At 36.7% G+C, this 20600-nt stretch overlaps 1 protein-coding gene across 1 annotated transcript; it reads left to right on the top strand.

Annotated features, from left to right (window-relative positions):
• Positions 1 to 4224: 4224 nt before the first annotated feature.
• LOC136206198 (DUF724 domain-containing protein 8-like) lies at positions 4225 to 7282 on the top strand. The gene is made up of 5 exons (XM_065997160.1): positions 4225 to 4838; positions 5029 to 5085; positions 5977 to 6174; positions 6271 to 6379; positions 6461 to 7282. Exons 1-5 carry the CDS (start codon positions 4323 to 4325, stop codon positions 7063 to 7065), a joined length of 1485 nt encoding a protein of 494 aa, XP_065853232.1. The 5' UTR covers positions 4225 to 4322; the 3' UTR covers positions 7066 to 7282.
• The last annotated feature ends 13318 nt before the right edge of the window (positions 7283 to 20600 follow it).

Here is a 20600-nt window from a genome sequence, read left to right as displayed (position 1 = left end):
AAGGGATACCTCCTTGTCCCCTTTTGGTTCTGAATCAGCCTTAGACGGTATCTCCTGAAGATCATCCTCCACAGCTATGGTAGAAGGCTTAGCCTCAGGCAAGGTTCCTTTCATCCATCTTCTTACATAATCACGGAGATACCCCTTGGCATCAGGCATCTTCTTGAACCTCGCCACATCCTCCGGCTCAGGAACGGCGAACTCAGGATCTGTGAAATCGATTCCGGGATGAGCTAAGGAGAAATACGCCATAAGCATCTCTCCATAAAAGAATGCTTGTTCGCCTGCCGTGTATTCCGCCTCCCCGAGAGCATCTTCATGATTTTTAGCATCGGAGGCTATCTTTGCCTTTAACTTCTGTATCTCCTCGTCTCGGAGAATCAAAGCAGCTGTGGCAGAGGCCAAGTTCGCATTAGCAGAAGAAAGGTTGGCATTGGCAACGGCAAAAGAAGAATTGGCATTTGCCAACTCTTTCTCCAGCTTCTCAACAGTAACCCTATCCTGAAGCAGCCCGTTCTCCAAGGTACGTAGGCGGGCGTACAGCTGAGAAAAGCAAAACAAGTTAGCCAAAAAGCAGAAACAAAGAAATCATCACACTCTTCCAAAAAACTTACTGAAAGAAGCTCCGATTTTCCCTTTTGGACGTGGATCGATCTGGGGATTTGGTCATAGCCCCTTTGTACTTCTCCTACTTGTCCTAGAGCTTCGTCCAGGTTATTCAAAAGCGATTCATCCTCGAAAGTTCGTCCAGCCAACTTGGCGGACCAAGATTCGCCAGTACTGGGCTTCGCCGTCTGCACAAGTAAGAAAGACCATATGCCACTTCAAAATCCGACAAGCAGGAAAAAGAATTAAGAGATGCATTACCTGAACCGTTTTTTCAGTAGTCTTGGCAGATTTAATGGCATCCGCCATTATCTTGGTACTCCCAACGGTATTGGGCCGCCTCTTCTTTAGTGGCGGGTCAGCAGTCGTCTCCATAGGGCGTTTGCCCGTATCAGTTTGAGGGATAGCCTCTTGATTTTTCTTGCGGGCTTCCTCTTCTCGAAATTGCCTGCGCGTCTCTGCAAGAGCACGATTTGCCTTAGATGCAGCCCTGCCAAAAGAAGATATCAAAATAAATTAAAGCTCCAAAAATAAATAAGGTACCTTGATCAAATTGAGTTATTTTCGAGTAAACAAGTTGATCCTCCACTCGGCGGATCAAAGGAATGTCGCTCATCATGAAGGCTAAGGCATCCTCATAGGTCCAGGCATCCGCCTTAATTTGCTTCATGAGATCCGCCACAGCCTCATCACCAAGCGTTAAGATTCGCATGTCTCCCGCCATGTGTAGTGGACGAGAGTTCCAGACTAAAGGAAAGTCCAATGGCTCGTCCTCCTTTATCCTCACATAGAAGAAACTCTCATCCCAGCTGTGCACGTTAGACATTTTGTGGTAGAAGGGCGAATAGACACCAAATTTGGCGAATGTAAGATAGGACTCTAACTTCCTCTTAGAAGGTTTGTGAAAGGCTCTGAAGATACGGCCATTATACGTTACGCCTAAATTCGACGCCAGATAACAATCCAAGGCCATATCAAGCCAACCATTAGGATGTAATTGGCTGACAGCGATGTCAAAATACGAGAGGATATCCGCCAACATCTTGGGAAGAGGAAGGCGAAACCCTCTCTCAACATGACTACAAAAAACAGTAAAAAAGCCTGTCGGCGGATTGGAAGGGCGTTGATGTGAAGCAGGGAGTTGGGTTTCGTAGTTTTTAATCCACGGAAAGCGATCTGATAGGTTCGCCAAATCCGCGGCACTCATGCGAGACGAAGTGGATTCTGCTCGAGGTTTCTTCTTCCTAACAGGAACAGAAGAAGAAGCCATTGAACCCAGAAACCGGTTACGGGCACCGGCCGAAGCGAAACTAGAAGGAAAAGAAGGATTTCCAGAGGAACGAGTCCGATAATGGCTCTGCGCCGAGTTATTGAACTCAGCTAAACCGGAATTAATTTCTCCGGCGAGAGATTGGGAATCCTCCGACGGAGACGAAGACGAGGACCAACTAAAATCTACTTCAATGCGAGGAGAAGATGGCAAATTAAAAAGTTCTGAAGTTGACCCCGAAGACGAAGATGAACTTCTAAACATTCAAAAAATGATGTAACGAACACTTACATGGAAATGCAGAAGCTTGAGGTTTCTGAGAAAAAGCTCCGAAAAGCAGAAGAAAATGGAAAGCAAGGGAGAAAGAGAACTCTGGAGAAGGAAGACGGCTTTTTAAAACGCTCCTAGGGCAGTGTGATTACACGTGTCAACCATCAAAGAACCTCGAACAGAGTGCTCATTAATGCGGAAGCGTGTGACGGCGCGCAGAAGTCTAAAAGCCCTAAAGGACTTTAAAGGCATTTTGGGGGGGGGGGGGGCTTCTGATAACATCGGGATATTATCGCAAGGACTAAAAGAGATAATCGCCTCAAATATGCCACGTGGCATAGGAAACCGCCTGGCGGATCCCCCTGGGTTAGCTCTAAGAGATCCGCTGGCGGGTCTCTAAGGCGAATCTCTCCACTTACTTAAGTAACGGCTAACCGTCAACTCGGCCATACTGATCATTAAATGAATCATTAATAGTCTTAACCCGCCAGGTTAAGAGTAACTTGTAACCGCCATTAAATGAGCATTAACGGAGACTCTCTAGTTACCTAGAAGTTACAAATCTATCTACTATAAATAGCCTACATCTAGGCTATCAAGGTACATTCACTCATACTTACTTTTCGCTAAGCTTTGTCCATTCAGTTTATTCACCATATTTGTTACTGACTTTGGCATCGGAGTGTCCCCGGCCGATCCCAACGGCGCCTCACAGGGACGTGATCCGGTCAGAAGTTTCACTAGTGTTATCATATATATATAAATAAAAAGTTCAATCCTAAAAAATACATTTTTATCTTTGTATATATATATTTATGTTTGATAGCCTTTAATTTATTCAATTGTAACTTTTGTACAAGAAAACTAATTAAATAAAAATATACAAAAATTTAAATATTTCGAGTTTTCGGTTATTCTGTCGGTAATCGAACCGAACCGAAAATTTTCGGTTAAATCAAATTCGGTTACCAAACTTTTTCGGTTCGGTTATGAAAATAGAGCAAATTTCGGTTCGGTTAACCGACAATTCGGTTCGGTTAGTAACCGAACCGAACCGATGCTCACCCCTAGTTTTCGTCACAGGTCCTCCGACTCGGTGTCTACAACCGTCCCCCTCCAAGGTCCGCCTAACCCTAGGTCTCTCTCTCTCTCTGTCTTTCGCCATCAGATCTGCGAGAGAGAAGACAGATCTGAGAGAGATAAGATAGATCTGAGAAAGACAAAACAGATATGAGATCGAATGAAGACAGATCTGAGAGAGAGAAGACGAATCCGAGAGAGAGAGAAGACAGATCTGAGAAAGAGAAGACAGATCTGAGAGAGAGAAAATAGATCTGAGATCGAATGAAGACAGATCTGAGAGAGAGAAGATCGATCTGAGAGAGAGAGAATAGATCCGAGATAGAATGAAGATAGATCTGAGAGAGAGAAGACAGTTCTGAGAGAGAGAAAACAAACCTCAAAATAACCAAACCACAAGCCGTAGCTCCCACGAGAAGGAGAAAACCATAGCTCCCATGAGAAGGAGAAAACTTCTCTAATGAAAGAAGGAGAGAAAAACATAGAAATTAATGATTCTTAATTACATGTAACGCTAAATATTCGACTAAACGTTTATATATTCAACAAACAGTGCAATTAAGAAATTAATGATTCTTAATTACATGTAACGCTAAGTATTCGGCTAAACGTTTATATATTCAACAAACAATGCAATTAAGAAATTAATGATTCTTAATTACCTGTAACGCTAAGTATTCGGCTAAACGTTTATATATTCAACAAATAGTGCAATTAAGAAATTAATGATTCTTAATTACATGTAACGCTAAGTATTCGACTAAACGTTTATATATTCAATAAACAGTGCAATTAAGAAATTAATGATTCTTAATTATATGTAATACTAAGTATTCAGCTAAACGTTTATATATTCAACAAACAATGCAATTAAGAAATTAACGATTCTTCTACCAAAAAAAAGAAATTAACGATTCTTAATTACATGTAACGGCTAAACGTTTATATATTCAAGCTATTATATAAGAAAAATAAGTGGAAAACTTAGGCATAATTCACTCACTTACCATTAGAGTAAAGCAAAGCAGCGTTTTTACTGATCTTCTTCTTCTTCCTCTCTTCCGACATCGATCTTCTTCCCTCTCTTCCGGCACCGATGGGAAGAACAGACCCTCAACGTCCCAAATCCACACCGAACATTGGCAAAGAGCAAAGGAAGAAGAAATTTCCATTTTTAGCCGTCCATTCACTCATGGAGGTAACCAGCGATGAAGAAGGGTTTAAAGGAGCTTGGTTCGAAGCTAAAATCCTCAAATCGTATCTCAATCGGAAACGTAAACTCTTAATCCAATACAAGAATTTAGTTTCCGAGAAGGATTCGAATGAGCTGTTGAAAGAGACTGTCGACCTTTCTTTCATCAGGCCTCTTCCTCCGCCGTCTGAGGCTGATCAGATATATGAGGTGGACGACGTCGTTGATGTGTTTCATCGCGACGGGTGGTGGAAAGGAGTGGTGAGGAATGTTGAGTTGCGAATGTGTTGGGGGAAGTTAAGGAGAAGGTATAGTGTGGAATTTGAAAATCCAAGTGATGTATTCAATTATAATGGAAATGCTTTGAGGTTTCACCATGATTGGATTGGGAGAAAATGGATTCGAAGCCGTAAACAAAAGGTGAATTTTCTATCTTAAATTTGCAATTTCATTTGCGTGTAATCTAATTGGTGGTTTCAAACTCATTTGAACCATTCAATTTTAATGGAGATTTTCTGAGGTTTCAATTTGATTTTTGATGGACTCATGTCTGATAGACTCTTGCAAGTGTTGATTTTTGATGAAGTTGATATAATATTGTATTTTGCAGGTTTCCTTGGCCGTTCCCGTTGGGAGCGATTCCACTCTGCGGAGATCAATTTTTAAGGTGGTTTGTTCATTTCTTTTTCTCATAATGAGAAGATTAGGTTTTCTTTTTTTGGTCAGACCCATTTCAAACTTTGCTCCTTTGAATGAAGCAACATTTGCACTTGTCAGTATCATGTTTGTTCTTTGAATTCTGCTTCTTCTTTGATGGAACTTTGAATTCTGATCTCTGATCTTAAGGAAGCTTCATCCTAAATCTGAGACTGATCCATCCTGAAATGAAATGGCAATTAGAATTTTATTCTGTTAAAACCTTGTTGTAGTGTGACGGAGAGGTCATGGGTTCCCGTTCTAGGAGCGGCCTCTTGTCAAAAATTGACAGGGGAAGGTTTGCTCCAGGGCACCCTTGTGGTGAGACCCCTCCCCGGACCCTCGCTTAGGGACACGTAATGCACTGGGCCGCCTTTTTTTTATTATGTATTATGTATTCAAGGTCAAGGATCCAGCAGCTTGATTAGGTGGAATATATGACATGTTTTTCCTTTTGGCTTTATGCTTCTTGATCTCTGCTTCTGCTCATTTGGAAAGAAAGGTTTAATTGCATCTGTTATATTTGATATAGGTTGTAATGCCAACTGCTCTCACGATTTATGTCTTTCTGGTTTTGGTAGTTCACAAACTGTTCGATAGAGTTTTATTCGAGTCGAGATCAGTTCAAGCACTAATGAATCTGAAGTTCGGCTCGGTTAAACTCGGACAGATTCTCTCAAATCTCGATTTGAGAGAGCTAGGGTCGAGATATTAACAAGCCAATACTGACTCGGCTAGTTTACACCTCTACCCCTAGTGAAAATAATGAACAGAACGGAACTCATTGGATTTTTGCATTATTTGTATAATTTGCTTTAGCATAATTATATCTAGACAACTGAGAAACTTGGCTTTGTTTCAGGTATTACCGAGCAGAACTCATGCTGATGAACAATCAGCAGATTTTTCCTTATTTGTGGATTCAAGCACAGCAGACAATCATGCTGAGGATAAATCTTCTGTTAAGAAGTCGAGGAAGAATCCGGTATGGGATTCAAGCCCTTCCTGTGCAACATTAGCAAGTACAAACCTCAAGATCCCAGCACCCAAAACTAGTCCTGTAAGTGCTCCCGCACACCTCAGGCAATCCAATCCTTCTTGAATATCTATTAGTTTCAAAAAAAATTGATATGATTGCTTTTGTTTATGAATGCAGGGTCCTCATCGACAAGAAGCTCTATCGGAAGATGGAATGACAGAGTCATCGAAAAAGAGGAAAAGAGAACCGAGTGCTGAAGTTCCGGGGTATCAGATTCCTACTGCAGGTAAGCACATTGCACATATATTTACCTGATGCGTGTTAGTTTCGTTTTACTTATTGAAAAACCGATGTTTTGCTGCTGTAGATGACACGACGAATGAGCAGCCTTTCGTGAAAAGCTTATATATGTGGAAGCACATTGATGCTCTAGAAATCTTCAGAATCCTACCACAGAACCCACACTTTAGTTTCTTATCGGATAGCAACGAGGAGACTCGCAAAGGATCAGCTTTCGGTCTTATGCTGACATTTGCTTCCATGGCGGAGAAGGTAACCAAGTTACAGATTGACGATCCAAGAAGTCGTTTTGACAGCTATGTGGATGCTCTTGCCATGCTTGAAGTGATTGGATTCGATGTTAAGGTAATGGCTGATCGTGTTAACGAGTTGTGGGTTCTCAAAGAACAGAAAGAACAGCTCGACAATCGATCGAAGAGATATCAAACTTCAGTTGCAGATTCTGATGCAAGAAAAGCAAAACTGGAACAAGAAATTGCTGAAATCGATAAGATGACGACGACGACGACTGATTTAGTAGTGCAACGATTATTGAAACTTTCAGAGATGGTGACGGAAGATTCAAAGAAGCATCTTCTACAACTAAAGATTTCTTCTCTAAAAATTATCATTTCTGATTTGGAGGATAGATTTAAAGTTAAGTCCGCATCTTCTTGGCAGAGAGTTGTCTAGAGCCTTTGCAGTAGTATTCTCATTGGGATAATTTTGTTCGGAGTTTAGATGTATTTAGTGAAAACCGAAACTGTATATAAACATAGTACATTGTTATAATTGGATAGGTATTTACTACATTAGTTTATGTTTTTTGGTTTTGTATATACATTTTTTTTATGATAGTTTATACCGTATAGTTAAAGTTGTTCGGATCATTATTTAAATTTTGAACGATTTTTTTATTTGGGCTTTGATATTATAATAATGTAAATTTTACGTTTACAATATTAATAAGGCTTGATAGTATAGAAACTATGAATTACCGTTATTATTATTTGATTAAATGAAATTTAATCAAAGCATGTATTATAATACCAATGTTACTTTCAAAAAAACATAATATGAAACTGTTACAATATTATATAGAAGAAAAGAACAATGATAAGTTATAAATTTAGAAGGAACGAATTTGAAAAATGCAAGTTTAAATTAACGTTTATTTGATGGTGTAATTTTAAGCACAATTTAACTGAAGATATGTATTTTTTAAGTGTAATTTTATGTTTTGGCTACCCTTAGAAATGAAGAGTAAATTACACCAATGGTACATGAACTTTACCCTAATTCACACTTTGGTACCTAGATTACATTTTGTCTCAAAAATATACCCGAAGTAACGATGACCGGACAATTAAGTATATTTTACCGGTAAATGGCCGGTCAATGCGATTTTGACGAGTAAATTACACTGATGGTACCTGAATTTTACCCGAATTCACATTTTGGTACCTAGATTTCATTTTGTCCAAAAAATACACTTCAAGTAAAGATGACTCAATATTTTAGTATATTTGACCGATCAGTGATTGATCAACCCGAGTTTGACCATTTTAAATTAAAAATTGAGACCCATCATACACTGAATTAACATAAAATTATAATACTGTAATTTAGCTCATAAATGACAATATTATAATTTTATGTTAATTGAGTGTATAGTGAGTACCAATGTTTAGTTCATGTTACCCGGTCACTAACCGATCAAATGAACTAAACCTTTCAGCCACCTTTACTTGTGTTATGTTTTTAGGATAAAATAAAATTCAGGTACCGTAGTGTGAATTATGGTAAAGTTCGAGTACCATTAATGTAATTAACTCATGAAACTCGCGTTGACCGGTCATAACCGGTAAAAATATACTAAATTGTCCGGTCATCGTTACTTCAAGTATATTTTTGGGACAAAATGTAATCTAGGTACCAAAGTGTAAACTAGGTAAAGTTCAGATACCATTGGTGTAGTTTACCCTAGAAATGAAATGTCTTTAAATTTATAAAATATTCGAGTTTTAATTATTTTCTTCCTAGAGATACAGATGATATGGTAAAAATTCGAACAAAATGAAATGAAAACGATATTGTGTGTTTTTACAGAGAAATTTTATAAGGAATTAAAATAATACTATATACCACTTTATGGGAGATAATCAGTGTAACGGAAAAAAATATGTATATATGACATTGATTAATATTACTTTACATGTTTTTGATTTATAACTGAATGATATCATGACATACATGTGGAGAAAAAATAATAGATTTATAATTAAGAAAAAATATCGTTTACGTCAAAAATCGATCCAAATTGTCAATGCTGAGCGTCTCCAACGCTGACCATTTGAGTGTTGGATTTACATAATTGGAGAGAGGCGATTTCACCAAAATGGGTTCTCATTTACTTTCCACAATTTAAAAAAAAATGCACTTTTATTTATTTGAAATTTGATGAGAATAGATGTGAAATCAAAATGTTATCTTTCTTGCTCATGAATGTTAAAATACACCAACTGTGATTAAAGTTTGAGATGAACTATGTTGCATGGACACTCCTATTTAGTAGCATTTGTATTCGTATCCGTTTCAAATCTGTTTCAGGCTATTTTATAACGGTTATGTTTTAGAAATATTGTTTCATGTGTGAGTTTCCAATTATGTCCGTTTCGACGTCACTTTAGTATCGTTTTCACGTTTCGTGCCTGTGTTCATTTTATATTTGTGTCTGTTTTCGTTTGTAGGAGGCTATTTTACAAAGTTTATGCTTTAGAAATAACGTTACCCGTGCGAGTTTTCAGTTATGTGTCCGTTTCCATGTTTTGTCCGTTTTATTATTTCTATAAAGTGAGAAATGTAAAAACATGTAGGTTTATGTGAACTTTTAGTTTTATAGATCAAAACTATGTTGATTTGTGTGAGTTTCTGTGTCCGTTTCCATGTTTTATCCATTTTTATTATTTCTATAAAGTGGGAAATGTAAAAAAATATATAGTTTTATGTGAATTTTTAGTTTTATAGGTTTCAAAACTATGTTGATTTGTGTTAAAAAAATTCAAATGAAAATGATTAATGAGTTGTTCGCAAGCAACATTCATGAACAAAATTAACGAGTAGATCGTGAGCAAAAATCTTGAACAAATAAACGAGAAGCTTATGAACAAATCATTGAGCTCCAACTCATCAATTTTCTAAACACCCGTTAGGAGCATCTCGGTTCGGCTTAACGGCTCGACTACACCTAGTTAAAATACACCAACTGTGATTAAAGTTTGAGACTCAACTTCACATTTGATTTTGTGCAAAATACACATATGGTCCCTAATTTTTGTGTTGATAGTTAGTTAACTTCCAAAATCAGACATAAAACTCTTTGAATTTGACGTATACTAACATAGAAGTCAAAAGTCCAAATGACAGTTGATCAGTATAAACACCGGTTGAACACGTAAAATGCGGCTAGATCACAATCCTTTACTAATATGAAGGCCCCATAATTTTGAGGTTACTAACATGACTCTTCAAGAAGTAGGATTTATCGGCATTTCACATAGTCAATAAGTATTTACAATTGGCTTGTCAGAAAATTGACGAGCTCGAGCTTAATATCCTATTAGTGAACTGATAGTTTATTTGTTTGCGAGTTTTGCTAGCGAACGACTTATTAATTATGTTCATGAACTTTGCTAACGAAAAACTCATTAATTATATTCAAGTGAATTTTTTTAACACAAAACTATAGTTTGAAACTAAAAAAACTAAAGTTTACACAAAAGCTCGTAGTTTTATATTTATAAAAAAAATACTATTATTAAAAAAACTAGGGTAAATTCCAAAAAAAACCCATGTGGTTTAATGTTATTCCAAAAAAACCCTTGTGGTTTGTTAATACAAAAAAAAGGACTGTGGTGCGCCGTTACCCGAAAAACGGAGAATGGCTTAACAGTATTAAAATGCTGACGTGGCACAAGGGTAAAGTTGGAAATTCGATTTTTTTTTATTTTTTTTTTCTCTCTCTCCTCCTTCTTCTTCTTCTCTCCTCCTTCTTCCTCTCTTCTCTTCTTCCTTCTTCTTTTTTTCTTCTATTCTTTTTTTTTTTTAATTTCCGATTTCCGAAGAAATCTGGAAATCCAGATTTTGGAAATTTGGAAAACATCGCCTGGTTCATCAAGTTCATCCTCAAGTCCTTCTTCTGGAAATTCTAAGCAGGGTTTCCTTCCGGATTATCCATATGGGCTCCCATCGGCATCTGTCCCTGCATAACAGGGACACTCCGAGATAAATCTTTAATCATACATCATTCTTCAGCCAATTCTGCGTGTCAGGCTTGATTGACCTTCATCGTCCTATACCTCGTCCAGCCATGACAAAAGAACAGTATCAAACCTCAAAATAAATTAGTACCAAATGATAGAGTAGGTACAGGAGAAAATTAAAGGAAAAAAGAACTATGGACTAAAGTAGAATTGAAGAATAACGGCAAGTGTTTGCTTTCAATTGATAATTCTTTTCAATAGTAAAAAGGCTACTTATACTAGCGTTACAATTAAAACATTAAACTCAGCCCTAAGATAAGAAATCGCATGGTACCCTGGGCAAAAGCAAATCTCAATTACACTGCTTAAGCAGTCATCATCTCTTCTGGTAATAGTTTTCAGAATTTTTATTAGCCTTGGACTGTGAGACTGGTTAAATTCCAATTTTGTGACAAACTACATATGACTGAAATCCAGATTCCAGATTTCTGGAAAATTTCCAGAAGATTCCAGATTTCCGTCGGAAATCTGGAAAATTTCCAGATCTCTCGAAAATTTCTAGAAATCTGGAAATTTCCGAAACTTAAAAAAAAAGAAAAAAAAAAGGAAAAAGAAGAAGGAGGAAGAAGAAGGAGGAAGAAGAAGAAAGAGGAGGAGAGAAGAAGAAGGAAGAAGAAGAAGTAGGAGGGAGAAGAAGAAGGAGAAGGAGGAAGAAGAAGGAGGAAGGAGAAGAAGAAGGAAGAAGAAGAAGAGGAGAGAGAGAGGGATAAAAATATAAAAAATATAAAAAAATATAAAAAAATCGAATTTCCAACTTTACCCCTGTGCCACGTCAGCATTTTAACACTGTTAAGTCATTCTCCGTTTTTCGGGTAACGGCGCAAACCACAGTCCTTTTTTTTGTATTAACAAACCACAAGAGTTTTTTTGGAATAACATCAAACCACAGGGTTTTTTTTTGGAATTTATCCAAAAAACTAAGATTACTCACGAGTGTATTCATGAACATTATAATCGAGTTTGTTCATGAACCTATAACCAAGTCTGTTCGTGAGCTTGCGGCTGGAGTTTTGTCGTGCTCAAACTTGACTTATTAATAGATCAAGCCGAACACAGTCGAGCTTTTATAGAGTCGAATGCTGAGCCGCTCACATTTACAACCATACGTTTATTGGAATGTTGCATTGACTATATACCAACAAATCATCATATCATACATGTCTAACTCGTGGTTGATGTGTCTAACTGCACCACGAGATGCAAATTCCGATTAATTAAGAATGAGAAAGGAAGAGAACGTAAAGAACACAATCGAAACCCTAGCCATCACTCTTACAAAGAAGAGAGTCTCTTACGGAGAAGAGACCAAAAAATAGGCTCAGTTGACTAAAGTATTATTTTTGGAGTTTATTTACCCGTTAAATAAGATTTAATATATTCAAATTATATTACATATTCTTAACATTCTTAATAATTTTATCTATAATTAATAAATGAGTGTTTGGTTAATCATTTTTCTACTCTTGTTTGCTTTTTCATTTTAAAAGTGAGACTTTTTATTGCAAAAAAAAAAAAAGTGAGATTTTTAGGTATTTGGTTCGAAATCTCATTTTTGCCTTTTATACCAAAAACTGAAGCAGAAAATTCTTACTTTTTGGAAAATCAGCTTTTCTCAATAACAAACAGCAAACTGTAACAACAAACAGCAACCGCAAGTAAACCAAACGGGCACAAAATTTATCAACCACAGTATTTTAATTTTAATTGGTGTTCTTTTTTTTTCAAAAATTTAAATATATTTATCACTACAGTTTTAAGTAATTTTTTTTCTTTATTTCACTAAAAAATACAAAAGTATGGTAGGGTTTGCATCGGTTCAAAACTGAATACCGAAATCATTAAAATAATTGATACCAATACCGAATCGAATAATATGTAAAATCAAAATATAACTGAATCGAAATATTCAATTCGGTTTAAAACCGAAAGTTAAAAATAAAAAACAATACATAAAATCACTATATATTTCCTTATCAAATTTACCTCAACACAACAAAAAGAAAAAAACAATACTTTCAAAATATTTCTATATTTTAACAATAAAAAAAATTCTAAAATTAACAGATAAAGTGCAAAAATACCCCTAATGTTTATAGACAAGAGCAATTTTATCCTTAACGTCTAAAATGGTACAATTTTACCCTTAGCGATGGCAGCAAAGAGCAATTTTACCCCTAACATTGACAAATTGGATCGATTTCAGATATTACTGTAAAACACATGTATTTTGTTCCTTATTCTACACCAATTGCATATAGGTTCGTTTAAAAAAAGAATTCGTATTTTCTGTGATTTAATACTAGAATTGGAGGTTAATATTTACTAATTTAGTGAACTATTTTGATTTTTTTGTCCAACTCGTAAAATAGACAGTATGTTTTTTTAATTTTTTTCACATCTAATCATATGTTTATGATTTGTCACTAATGAGTGATAAAATGACTCGTATGTGAAATGTAGATGATAAGATTCATGATCGAGAAGACAATTTGATGAATTATTTCTAAAATTAACCCAACTTTACAACGTTTGGGGTAAACTTGATCTTCGCTGCAAACGTTAGAAATAAAATTACACCATTTTAGATGTTAGAGGTAAAATTGCTCCTGATTGTAAACGTTATGGTTATTTTTGTACCTTATCCCTAAAATTAAATATATGTGTATATATAAAAAATATATAATTTGGTGCGATTTGATTTTTTTTACATTTTTTTTATCAAAACAAACCAAATACTGAAATAACCTAAAATTGAAATCAATATTCAATTGAATTGTAAAATAAAACCCGAATTCAATCGGTTGAATTTGGTAAGCAGTTTAAACCGAACCGATAAACACATCTGAACAGCCCAGCAATTCCTCACTGATTGGCATCAGACAAGAGCGCCTGTTGCTAATGATTCGTCCAACAATAGTGTCTCACACGAACAAACTCTTGATCCTAAAAAATATTGGTGTCGCCCCCCGCTTGGTGTCATAAAAATTAATTGTGATGCCTCTATAGGGGATAATGGCCGAGATTGCAGGGTCGGGTTGATCGCAAGAGACTCAAACGGATCAGTTATGGCTTATGCATGTGTTTCCATCGGCCCGAATGCTTCATTAACAGCAGCTGAAGCCCGTGCTGTTCTTGAATCCTTAATCTAGGCGCGTGGTTGTGGTTTTTCTGCCATCATTATTGAATCTGATGCGAAAGTGGTTATTGATACAATTAACTCCGATTCCTTCCCAAACACGGCTCTTCAGGAACTCTACATAGACATAACTACAATAGCTTTAAGTTTTAATAGTTGTTCTTTTGTGCATATACCTAGAGTCTGCAATTCGGTAGCTGGCGTCGTTGCAAAATGGACAAAAGGCTTAACGAACCCAATTTATTTAATTGAGAATGCCCCACTATTGTTTGGAGTTTGATCTGTAATGATGCCACAAATTTTGATAATGAATAGAAGTTTTGTTTCTCAAAAAAAAAAAAAAAAACTACAAACATAATGAATATAAAGTCAAAAAAATATACATATATATATCTAAAACACTTGTATAATAACGATAAAGTTAGAAAGTTATAACACATAAAATATAACATACAGATTGGTTAAAATGAATTAGTAACAAATAAATTCAAATATCCAAAACAGTCCTTTATTTGTTCTATTTTTGTTTAAATCTATACTAAATCAACATTTAAATCCCGAACTACCCAAATCGGGCCACGGTTCATGTAAAGGGATTATAAAAACGTAGTTTTTATTTTAAAATCGAACCAAATACTTTAATGAAAATCAGAAACGTGTAAAATAATACGAAATGAATTTAATCGGGTCTAGTTCCTCGGATTAATACATGTTAGAGGTACCGTCGATCCAAATCAGTCGTTTAGAATGTGTTTTCAGTCCGTTTTGGTCGTGTTTCGATGTGATTTCGGGTGTAAAAAAATTCGACAGAGGTTTGGGGTCTAAAATTTCGTCCTCCTCGTGCTTTGGGCTCCGTGCCTATTTTTAGGCACAGAGCCCAAGGCCTTACACTCAAGCCAGGTGTAAGGCCCAGCAGACTGGGCTCGGGTGACCCGAGCCCGAGCCTAGCCTGTCATGGGTCCCCCACTGACCCGTGAAGAATTTTGCGAGCACCCGACTGAGCCCGCATTTTGATAAAAAAAATAAATAACAAAAAAATAAAAGTTTTCAATGGATTTTAGAATAAAATGGGTTTTAGAAGAAATTTAGAATTTTTAGAAATAGAAATAGCAACAAAAAGGAATGATTTTTAGAAATAAAAATAAAATATAATTAAAAACAGGAACGAAACAAAATAGAAATCCCGCAAGAATTTTCATAATTCTACCATCTAATAATTTGGTGTTGCACGAATTTAATCATCGTTCGATTAATTTTGAAATTAACTGTGCATGTCACGATAACAGTTAATTAATCGTTCGATCAATTAATTACGTCATTAGAGTTTACTGAGACTTTTCTTTTATTTTTATCGACTTATCGTTCATTTGGAGACTGATTTGGATCACTTATCGAAAGGTTTGCTTCATAGATCCTCCAACCCTAGTGTCTACAACAGGCATCTCAATAAATAGATTACTTGCAAAAGCATTAAATAGTCCATGAAATTGTCAATAAATAATTCCAAAATCCTATTAATCATGTCAGCTAGCTTGAATATCCAAATGAAAACAACAATCCATGAGAAAAAGGAGAGAAGAAATGAAAATAATTAACAAAAATGCCATATGAAAAAAGGAATAAAAAATTAACTTTGTTAAGAAGCAAAAAAGAGTCGAAAGAACCCTAGCCCCAAGCCATGGAACAAATAAGAAAGAAGATAGAAAATGGCCTAATGCATGAGATTGATAGTAACCGGTAAAAAGATTCATAGAATGAAAACCTATTAAGGTAGATTGAGGAGATTGAAAGCAATTGTGTTTGAGATTCTCATTGATTTGATGAGTATAAATAACATATTTACAAACTTAATCTAAGGCTATAAAATAGGAAAGATATGTCTAGGAGATACACAAAATATTTACATAACTGAAATGAATATAGATAATATTGACATATTTAACAGAGATTACCATGTATATTATTGAGAAAGAATAAGGAGATTATTACCTTGTAAATATCGTTCGCTTGAGAAAGATATGAATTCGTTTAGCTTAATAAGACTACCAGCTAATAAAGATGAGTGAAAAGATAGAAAGTTTGAGAAAAGAGTAAAAAAACAAACGCTTATAAATCAAAAAAAGAAATAAAAGAAATAAAATGTAAAAAGATAAGTTCAACAAACTAAGAGTAATAAACCAACAAACTAATTAATTTTGCTTCAAAAAAAACAAACTAATTAATTTTATATTAATAAACATAATTAATTAGTTTTTAATCAGTAAAATAAGGAGGAGTTAACACCTCAGCTCCATTGTTTTTTTTGGTAAGAAAGGAAAGGAAAAAAACAAAACCAACAAAAAACCTACACCGGGATCAGTCTAGGAAGGCTGACTCCAATCCTATCCTCTAGGAGAGAAGGCAAAAGAAAAGAAGGAGGAACAGATATGGTAGAAACACCTAACATTCTCCCATGCCCAGCAGCTGCTAAGCGATCCGCCACGCGGTTTTGCTCCCTAAAAATATGGGAGAAATTAAGATACTCAAAGGCAGGACGAAGCCTCAAAATAGCTTTGATGAGATTCTGGCTCTTCAGACAAACAACCTGGCTATCTGAAATCCTGTTAATAGCCTCCAGATTATCAGATTCCACCGAGAGCTTTTTAACACCCATGCGAATGGCGAGTTTAATACCTGACAAGATACCCCAGAGCTCCGCAGAAAAGGAGGAGCCCGTCCCCAAGTTATGGGTAAACCCCGCCATCCAATTGCCACCAGCATCCCGAAGAACTCCTCCAGCAGCAATTCTGCCATTGCTAAGGCAGGAGCCATCAGTATTCAACTTAGCAAACCCTTCTCTAGGCTTACTCCAGCCAACTAGCAGGATCTCTTTATCCGGGGAGGGGCGAACAAGAGAATCTCTTTCAAAGCTTTTAGTAATAACAAAGAGCTTCTTCGAGAAGAAAAACAGTAAATCAGGAATAAGGACAGCCTTACCCGCAAATAATTCTTCATTCCTCCACTTCCAGATTTGGTGACAAGTAATAGCAAAGAGGATGGCACCGTGCTCCATGTTGGCCAGCAAGTTCCCCTTGGCTCCTTGAGAGAACCAGTCCCCTTCAGAAAAGGCCATGAAGGAAGGGAGGATGTGATGAGGGAGGATCCCTTCCCAGATCTTCTTACTATTTGGGTAATCCCTCAAGGCATGGCATAAGGTTTCCACATTGCCTCTGCATCTACTACAGGCACTAGACTCAGTCAAGTGCCTTCTGTGCCTATCCGCATTCGTAAGGAGCCTGTCTTTGATACCCAGCCAAAGGAAGCTCCATTGTTAATGTTTTATATTATATATAGATAGATTCTTATAATTCATTAAGTCAAAAAAACATAAATTAATTAGTTAAAATTATATTTGATAACAAACCAAATTATTCTTGAATAAAGAATAAGGGAAAATTAATAGAAATAATGGCAAACCATTATTCCTTCTAAAAGAGATATTTATACATGATTAATGTGGCATTAATGATAATTAATGCAGGGGAGAATATGCAAATAATGAGGAAAAAGAAGGAGTTTCTAGCACTACGCCACGCCACGTGGACCATGGCGAGATACGCCATAACGAGATACGCCCAATGAGAGCAAGTAGCAGAGACCCGCCATATCTCTCAAGGAGAGCGTACATATGCCTTGACGGATCAAAGAATATTATCCCAAGGACCAAAAGGGATATTCACCTTAAGAACGCCGCAAGAAGAACCAGATGGCGGATCTCCACGGTTCAGCTCAGTGAGATCCGCTGGCGAACCTATGAGGCGAATCTCCTCTTTCACCTGATTCATCACAGTAACGGCTAACCGCCAACTCGGCCATAAAGATCATTAAATGAATCATTAATAGTCTTAAACCACCAGGTTAAGAGTAACTTGTAACCGTCATTAAATGAGCATTAATGGAGACTTTCTAGTTACCTAGAGGTTACGAATTCCCCAACTATATATAGCCTACATCCCTAGGCTATCAAGGTACACACATTCACTTATTCTTTGTCAATTCAGTTTGCTCTCTTGATCTTCCTTACTGACTTTGGCATCGGAGTGTCCCCGGCCGATCCCAACGGCGCCTCACAAGGACGTGCTCTGATCAAGGATTTTTCCCCGTGTTATCAATTGGTGCGGTGAGCGTGGATCTCTAACAAACAGAAGATCACAAAATCTTGATTGTATAGAGTTTCACAAAGAACAAAACAATGGAGTCAACAGAATATAAATCACAATCTCCAACTTTGGCTCAATCAGTACAACAAATCTATCCAAAGATACGGTTCTCCATATATTGGTGGGAAAAAGTTTTCTACATTAAATCTGGAATTTTATGATGAAAAAGATAAGTTTCCTCCCATTTCTTATTCCATTTTTTATTAAAGAAAATTGAGATCCCTCACTCTTATAAAGTGCTATGAATATCGTTACATGTTATTATGATAAATCTAATAAATTGTAAAAGGTGAAGTCATAGACGCAAATCTTTCATTAAACCTTGCATGCTTACTATGCCCTCATATTTTTATGCATGACAAGTGTAATATGATATTATCATTGAACCAGTACAAACGCATGTATAAGACCCGTGATCTTGGGATTTACAAAAGGAAAAAATCATCCATTCAATGTGATTTTGTCATTTGATATTAAAATATCATAAAATTGCTCATGTAATTGCAAAGGATTTAGATCTAGTCGGTCTTTTGGGTGAACATGCATATAACTATTAGAAGAAATTGCAAAAAATCATATTTGGTTTTCCTTGTACAATTCACCATCTATATATGGCTTTTCTCCTATTTAGTACTTTTAATATCAAAAATTCATATTTTTTAATATTGTTTTGTCAAACAGTTATTTCATTCCCTTTTTTACAAGGATGTGTTTATTCATATAAAAACTGTTTATCTGACATTATTAGAATTTCTTTTACCGACGTAAGAGAATTGAACATATTAAATCAATTTGTGATCATCATGTAACTGTCCCTAACTATTAAGGCCATTATGGGTTGATGAATTGCCAAATTGGATAAACAAAACTTTCATGTCTTGAGCTAACTACAAAACTGTGCAAATGTCAGTTTCGAATGAGAAGCATCGTAAAACATCTTCGCCACAAAGACAGGGCTCTTCTCGCAGAGGTAGGTCACCTCCCTCTCCAATACGCTGACGTAGTAAGAGGCCTATTGATACACCCCGGAGTACCGGCCCACCACCATCATCCTCCCGACCAGGAGACATTGGTCATGTCCCCGTAGGAAACCAAGGAGGTCATGACCGATTACATATAGGCGGTTCAGGCGGCGGTGGATCAGCTGCAGAAGCATTGGCCAAAAATACAACATGTAAAAGCTTACAGGAGGATCTGATCCGGAGAAAACCCCGCAATATGGCGAATCTAATTGAACGATGCAAAGCATTCAGGGAGGTAGATGACATACGCCGCAAATCGTTATCTCCATCACATAAAACCAAAGGCGAATCTCACAATCGAGATCGTGAGAAAGACAAAAATCGGGGTTCTTCCTCCATAAACAAGACTTTAGTACAAGTAATATAAATATTCCAGTGGTCAAATTTGAGGGGGTACCCAATCTAAGATTATTACCACCCTTTGGTTGGCCACCACACTGAAGCTTGCTGGGAGCTGGCAAACTAGATAGCTTTGTCCAGAATAACAAATAACAAGATGACAAGCAGAAGACAGATCCCAAAAATAAATTCAAAAGTGTCATTAATGTCATGGCGGATGGACCAGGGTATCAGCCACCCGTGGAAAAAGCAAAAAATATCCGCTCTAGATAAAACATCCCTCCATTGCTCCTTTTGCAAAAACAGGTCCAGTAATCTCTCCACATACAGATGCGTTGACAATTGAAGGATGGAAGATGAAATGAGGCGGGTAATGGTAGACACGGGCAGTTCTTGCAATATCATCACCATAGGTACATTCTCACCAACAAAGGAGGAGTAATGATTAGCGGGAACCAAAAGACGGTTCAAGAGACCTACTCAGCGTCACTATCAATTCGCCCACAATCCAAAGAGGACGAAGGTGAGAAATATAAACTTGTCACTACAGCTTTGGGCGACACAGAAACGCTCCTTATTGCTGATGGAAAGCGGGTACGAATCGCCAAAGGATTAAACATCATTGAGTCTGAAAGCCTATTTGCATAGGAGAATGAGATCCGTACAGGAATAAGCCCAGATATGATCACTCATAAGTTAAACATCATTAAGGATGTGGTTCTAGTTGCTCAGAAAAGACGGAACCATAGGCCTAAAATCAGTATTTTTACATATTCTTATATGTGCATTAAACTGTTATAGTATCCTATATTTTATAATTTATTCTTTCTCGCCATACTTCTTATATTCACTTGCCTAGCTTTTAGTGCTGATATACGTCCAGTGGCTGGCGAATCATAAGTTCCACAAGTGGATCAATTACCTCAAAGATAGGACAATTGATCCCATCACGGGCGGATCCCCTTTCCATAAAGGTAAGAAGCACTCCCTCAGGAGCTTTCAAATAAGCTCAACTCTCTCCTCAAAGACAGGAAAAGGATTGACCACCATCAAAAGCAGGTTAAAATCGTCTCAAACATGAGATCATTACACCCTCAACTTTCTCCTCAAAGATAGGAGAACACTCTCATGGGCGGATCCATCTTTAGATGATCACCATTCGGTCGGACACCATTCGGTCGGACACCATTCGGTCGGACACCATTCGGTC

The sequence above is a fragment of the Euphorbia lathyris genome, chromosome 9 (genome assembly GCF_963576675.1).
Source record: "Euphorbia lathyris chromosome 9, ddEupLath1.1, whole genome shotgun sequence".
Taxonomy (NCBI): domain Eukaryota; kingdom Viridiplantae; phylum Streptophyta; class Magnoliopsida; order Malpighiales; family Euphorbiaceae; genus Euphorbia; species Euphorbia lathyris.
The sequence above is the reverse complement of the archived record's forward strand: the minus strand, read 5'-3'. Positions and strand labels throughout refer to the sequence as shown.

Coding starts and splice junctions, on each gene's coding strand:
- LOC136206198 (XM_065997160.1), top strand. CDS start 4,323: ATGGGAAGAACAGACCCTCAACGTCCCAAATCCACACCGAACATTGGC. Junction 4,839..5,028: donor TTCGAAGCCGTAAACAAAAG/GTGAATTTTCTA, acceptor TGTATTTTGCAG/GTTTCCTTGGCCGTTCCCGT. Junction 6,175..6,270: donor CAGCACCCAAAACTAGTCCT/GTAAGTGCTCCC, acceptor TTATGAATGCAG/GGTCCTCATCGACAAGAAGC.